At 48.1% G+C, this 5,954-nt stretch overlaps 1 protein-coding gene across 2 annotated transcripts; it reads left to right on the plus strand.

Moving 5' to 3' along the window:
* The first annotated feature begins 2,841 nt into the window (after positions 1-2,841).
* Positions 2,842-5,538, plus strand: LOC132350594 (mannose-binding protein A-like). Of its 2 annotated transcripts, none has more exons than XM_059899887.1 (4): positions 2,842-3,025; positions 3,447-3,589; positions 4,455-4,494; positions 5,136-5,538. In XM_059899887.1, exons 1-4 carry the CDS (start codon positions 2,842-2,844, stop codon positions 5,507-5,509), a joined length of 741 nt encoding a protein of 246 aa, XP_059755870.1. In that variant the 3' UTR covers positions 5,510-5,538. The 2 variants fall into 2 exon arrangements, with proteins under 2 accessions (XP_059755870.1, XP_059755869.1); XM_059899886.1 differs by having other exon boundaries at positions 3,447-3,563; positions 4,420-4,494.
* The last annotated feature ends 416 nt before the right edge of the window (positions 5,539-5,954 follow it).

A 5,954-nucleotide genomic window follows, 5' to 3' on the forward strand; every position in this document is an offset into this window, starting at 1 on the left:
CCTGAGTTACACCCTGGAGACAAGGAGGTGAATCAAATGCAGCTCCTGCCCTAGAAAAGTATTAAAAGCACTGGGAGAGTGGGCACAGTTGTTAGCTCTAGCTGGAGGCAAGTCAAGAGGGCCACTTTAAGGACACGATGCTGGAGGATTCCTTTGTTCCACAAATGTTTGAGCATTGATTCCGTTTCCAGGCCCTCTTAGAGGTGGGGAAGCAAGATGCCTGTTCTCATGAAGTTCCTGTTCTAAAGGAGTGGGATGGTCAATAAATATGCAACCAAAGAAATAAGACAATTTTACATAGAGAAGAATTATAAGCAAGTAACTAAAACAGAGAATTATAATTTTGTGATAGAATGGTTAGGGAAAGACCTTTCTCCAGCAGTAATATTTAAGATGAAATCTGAATGACAACAAGCAATTATGCAAAGATGGAGAGAAGTGGCCTAGGCTGGAAGAGCTAGTGCAAATGCCCATGTTCAGCTTTGAATTTGAGTTGTCTACAAACACTTCCTTTCCTTGTGCCTAGCCCTGCGATGCGCCCAGAGAGGACAGCTGACGAATGTTCTGAATGACAAGGGAGGAATGAGGTGACTCAGTGTTGTAGGTGTTTAACCCCTTCCCTCCTGCTCCTAGTAAATTAAATATGAATGGAAGGGGGAACTAGGCAGAACAACTGGTACACAGGTGTGCGCATGTACATGTGTGTATGCATGAGCATGTGTTTGGTAGGATGTCTATGCACGTCCCTTCCAGAGACAAATATTTGGAAAGAACTATCCTCTGGGATTCTGATCTATGATCTGGGAATCTGTGATTCTAGAGGATCAGATAGCCGAGCTGTAGAGAGAGATGCACGGGAAGGAGCAGTGGGAGGAGTCTGGGGTGTTGCAGTAGAGAGCTGCCCAGTGCTAAGCTGGAGACCCCACCAGCAGCCCTGGAGAACTGCCCAGCATACAGCGGTTCTAAGGATGGTTGTTTATTAATCTGGGGTTGAAGGCCAGTCCAGCACTGTCCCTGGTCACCAGACTAATTGGGGCTGACATTGCTGAGGCATCTGCCAGAGGCCTAGGCTGGAGGACCAGCTTCCCTGCCATAGCCTCTGTGCTCTGAGGAGGCCCCTAGTAAGTCATTTCTGAGGACAGAAGAGGAGGCCTCGGCCAAGAGTCTGGCCACTTGGCTTGATCCTGGTGAGTTCCAGGCAGGGGCTGTGGTGGGGTTGTCAGGCCCCCTGAGGGCCTCTGTCTCTCTGACCTGGGGCCTTGTGCCCTTCCTGGATCCAGGTTACCATCTGCAAACTAAAGGTGGTCTTTTCAGCCAAACAGAAGAATGAAGTGGGGTGTGTATGCCAGCAACATGTTTAGCTCTGGCTTTGGCCTCCCACATAATCAGGGGAGGTTAAGAAAGAGGGAAGGTGGAGAAGATTTGATAAAGAAAATTCCCTTCCGGGACTTCCCTGGCAGTCCAGTGGTTAAGAATCCGTGCTTGCACGGCAGAGGACATGGGTTCCATCCCTGGTCAGAGAACTGGGATCCCACGTGCCACACAGTACAGCCAAAACAAAATAAACAAACAAACAACAAAAAAAACCAAAACAAAAAAGAGAGAGAAAATAAATTAAAAAAATTAAAAATCCTAAAAAAAAAAAGAAAAAAGGAAAGAAAGAAAATTCCCTCCCAACTTGCTACTTCTCACTGAGTCCTGGAGGAAAGGAAGGGTTAAGGGAGCTGACAGGCCAGGGTGGCCAAGGACAGATGCAGTAGTGATGCAGCAAAGGCAGGGACATTGGAATTAGAGGCCAGAGAGGAGCAGAGGGATAGGCCCATGGGGGCTGGGCTGTGAGGCTTCCTGGAAGGGGACCAGCTCGAGCAAAAGCTGGATGGGAATCTGATGGCTGGATGGGGGCACAGAGCCGGAGAGGCGTCTCGGAAGCATGCAGAGAATCCTGCCAGGAGGAGAAGTATGAGCTGACCCTGCTGGGCCCAGGGTGAACAGAAATTTTAGGAGCCTGGGTTCTGGCTGGAAAAATGGCCTCTCAGTGGAAAATCTCAAACCAAGGGAAGGAGGTAAATCTAAGTGTCAACTGGCCAGGATCAATGACCAAAGAAGGTTCCATTCTCAGGGTCAGAATAAGTTTCCATACCTCAGGGTACTCTGGGTCCCGAGTCCCAGCAAGTGCCTGTCACAAAGTAGAGACTTTATTAAACAGGATGATTGACAGGCTGTTGGGGAAACAGCTGTGGTTCTGGGGGTGGTTGGGGCCCTGAGGTGTAAAACGGAGATTTTTATGTGACATGAGACAATGGATGTTGTAAAACAGGTCCCGCCAAGCAATGGGTCACATGCTATAATTTGAGTCTACCTTTAGCGTCCATAAGGAAGGAGAAGAAGAGGGAAATTTAGGCTACTTAGGCCCTCAAGAAAGGGAGTTGAGAAGAGAGCAGCCAAAGGTCATGCAAGAAATGAGCCCTCTTTGCCGGGCCATCAGGAACAGGGCTTGTGTGTCATTTGTAGACCCTGTGGGCTTTTGTGCTTAAGGCTGCCTAACCAACTAAGCCTTGGGCCCACAGGGCATGAGAACCCCAGGGAAAGTGGGCCCCTATTATATTACTCTTGCATCTATATTTGTTTTAGCACTGATCTAACTCTAATGCATTTTGCTTGTGCTAGTAGTAGTTTTCCTAGTAGCCTGGAAGTAACTCAGGGCCAAGAGTTGTGATATCCCCCTCTGTGTCAGCTGCCCTGAGCACAGGGTCCAACACATCAGAGATGGTAGCAAATGTTGACTAAACCAAATGAGATGGAATTATTTTCTTTGACTTTCTCCACTCTAAGGTAAGGACCATGTTCCTGTTTTTGTCACTTCCTGTCCTCCTTCTGTGTGTGGTGACAGCATCCTGCTCAGAAACAAAAGCCTGTGAGGATGCCCAGAAGACCTGTTCAGTGGTGACCTGTGGCATCCCGGTCACCAACGGCACCCCAGGCAGAGATGGGCGAGATGGACCCAAGGGAGAAAAGGGAGAGCCAGGTATAGGACAGGCTGCTGTGACATCTTAAATCTTTTACCCCAACGGGAGAGTTTTCTCTCTAAGGGATCTAGCACAGAGACATGAGGAGGCTCACCTTTCATTATGGTAGGTGATGATTCACTGAGAAAAATTCCTGTAAAAGGGCATTCTCTCCAAAATAAAGATGCTTCTCTGGCTCTCCAGGATCCCTCATTGCCACCCAGGAATTGGTGATGTGTGGTTGTCCTTAGAGAAGGGGTGTCTTTTCTGCTCAGGGAGCTGGCCCTTAGGACAGGCCATCCCCTGAGATGCAGGAGGATCTTTCTTCTTTGGATCACTACTAGCTGAGTGGTGGTTTCTTGGGGTCAATCAAATATTGAGCTTTTGGAGAAAGAGAATGAGTGACAGACACTGGGTCACATTTCCTTCCTCTTCCAACAGGGCAAGGGCTCAGAGGCTTGCAGGGCCCTCCAGGGAAAATGGGGCCTCAAGGAAACATAGGGAAACCTGGGCTTCCAGGACCAAAGGGCCACAAAGGAGATCGTGGAGACAGTTCGGGTAAGGAGCTCACCCCAGCAAGTGATGTGGGCTGAGGGGACCCAGGACCTGGGAACTCCAGAGCCAGGTGGGAGGTGCCCCGTCTCCTGCTGCCCTACTGGAAGATGCTCAGCTCTGCTTCCTGACCCAGCACCCTCATTCCTCTCAGCTCCTTGGGGCCCAAGGGGATTCCCACTGGTGCCCGGGTATAGACTTCCGAACCCTGCCCGCCTCTCCCTCAGCAGACCTCTGTATGACATGTGCCCTGGCCCTACTTCAGCTGCAACAGTCCAGTGCGTGGTTCCAGGCTGCAAGGGAGGAAATTGGTCCTCTCTGCTGTTGGATCATGTCTGTTGTCACAAGAGTGGCATGAAAAGGGTTGGCCTCATAGGACCCCTGGATAATGGGGAACATCACAGCAACTTAGTTCAGAGTAAAATAAATTCAGTAACAACAAAACCAAAATGATGACCTCTTATATTTGTCCACTGGCCTATCAAAATAATAAACATATTAAAGAGTTTGCCTAGAATAGGAAATGAAAATATGATTAAGAAAAATTTTCAGAAAGAATAATTAGCTGGGCCTTTTCTTATAAATAATTATAATATTGCAATATTTAAGCAGTATATGAAGAAAAGGATCCAGAGCTATAGTTTATGGTATTATTATTATTTCCAGAGTTATAGTTTACAATAGTTACTAAGTATATCTGAGAAGGCAGGAATACAGTGTTTTTCCTTTTGCTTCTTTTTGTTTTCTTATTTTTCTGGAATAAGAATACTTTTTAGTAAGCTAATTTTTTTTTTTCAAAATACTCTGCTCTCCAAATGAGGGTCTTCTTCTAAATAAATATCCTCTCCCTATTGCTTTATAGTTGCCGAGGCTAAGCTGGCTAACTTAGAGGGACAGATAAGGAGCCTGAAATCACAACTGGATCACATCAAAAAGTGTAAGCTTTTTTTCTGTCCCCAATGTGTTCTTGACTCTAACTTTTTCTCCAGAGTGCTCTACGTTTTGGGGGGACGGTGGAAAAGAACTTACATTTATGACGACTTATTATATACTAGGTTGGAATTTTCTCATAATGTGGTTTTATTCAATCCTCTTGCCATCCCTATTTGTGGGTATTACACCCATTTTATTTACAGGTGAGAAAAAGATAGGTCCAGGAAGTCTAGATAATTCATTCAACAGCATACAGTTAGGAAGTGGGAAGGAGGATGGCGTGGAGGTCTGCTGACTCTGGAATCTTTGCTCCTTCCTCAGCACCCACGGGCCTCAGATGGCGGTCCACGACTCTTTCTCATCCTGGTGCCCACGTCTGGCAGTGGGGCTCAAGCATGTTTCCCTAGGTCTACCTGTACTGGGACAGTTTTCAACAGATATTTGTCCTAAGGATGGGATATGCCAGGAGAGCCCCGGCTTGCTGCCAGGGACTTGCCTTCCACCTTCTTACTAGGATCTCACCAGGGGTGGTAGAGAACGGGGCTCAACCCCAGACTCCCAAGTTCCCAGAGAAGGGATTTTTCATCTGCTGTCCTAGGCTGGGCTTGAAGCCAAGTCAACCTCACCTACATTTTGTGATTTCAGTGCAAAGCTTCTCCTTGGGTAAAAAGTCTGGAAAGATGCTCTACGTGACCAATGGTGAAAAGATGCCTTTTTCCAAAGTGAAGGCTCTGTGCGCTGAGCTTGGGGCCACTGTGGCCACCCCCAAGAATGCTGAGGAGAACAAAGCCATCCAGGACATGGCCACTGACATAGCTTTCCTGGGCATCACAGATGAGGTGACCGAAGGCCAGTTTATGTATGTAACAGGAGGGAGGATGGGCTACAGCAACTGGAAGAAGGGTGAGCCGAATAACCATGGCTCAGGGGAGGATTGTGTCCTCCTCCTGAGAGACGGGTTCTGGAATGACATCTCCTGCTCTTCCTCCTTCTTGGCCATCTGTGAATTCCCAGCCTGAAGAGGCAGGTTCCTCCGCCCCCTCCTTGGTTCCCTGCTGAGGTCCCTGCTGCTCTGAAAGAGAATTCAGTGCCAGTTTCCCCGTGTCCAGTGTTGATTCATTCCTTCATGGGGATGGGAGATAAGCAAGGGGACACATTTGATTGTGGGAGGATGAAGTGAAAAGAGACTGACCGTGGGGCATGAGGGTTTCTGGTCCAGTCCAGTCCATGGCAAAGGACACCTTCTGTCCTGCCAAAGAGCACAGCATTGGGTCAGAGTCAATCTCAGAAAAAGCACCTTCAAACCCTCTCCTTTTTTTAGTGAGGACACTGCAGCCCAGCAGATGGATCAAGGGAGGACCACATCTGTGTCCGAGCAGGCAGTGTCTCAGCTTCCAAGAGATCCAATTCCCATTTTTCCAAGTTGCCACTACCTGGTGCCAAAGTCTCCTTCCCATGGCTAGC

Source organism: Balaenoptera ricei, chromosome 16, assembly GCF_028023285.1.
Source record: "Balaenoptera ricei isolate mBalRic1 chromosome 16, mBalRic1.hap2, whole genome shotgun sequence".
Lineage (NCBI taxonomy): Eukaryota > Metazoa > Chordata > Mammalia > Artiodactyla > Balaenopteridae > Balaenoptera > Balaenoptera ricei.

Bases quoted from the DNA above. Each gene is read 5' to 3' on its own strand.
- LOC132350594 (XM_059899886.1), top strand. From the start codon at position 2,842: ATGTTCCTGTTTTTGTCACTTCCTGTCCTCCTTCTGTGTGTGGTGACA. The intron at 3,026-3,446 runs GTATAGGACAGG...CTCTTCCAACAG, and splicing joins GGGAGAAAAGGGAGAGCCAG to GGCAAGGGCTCAGAGGCTTG. The intron at 4,495-5,135 runs GTAAGCTTTTTT...TTGTGATTTCAG, and splicing joins ACTGGATCACATCAAAAAGT to TGCAAAGCTTCTCCTTGGGT.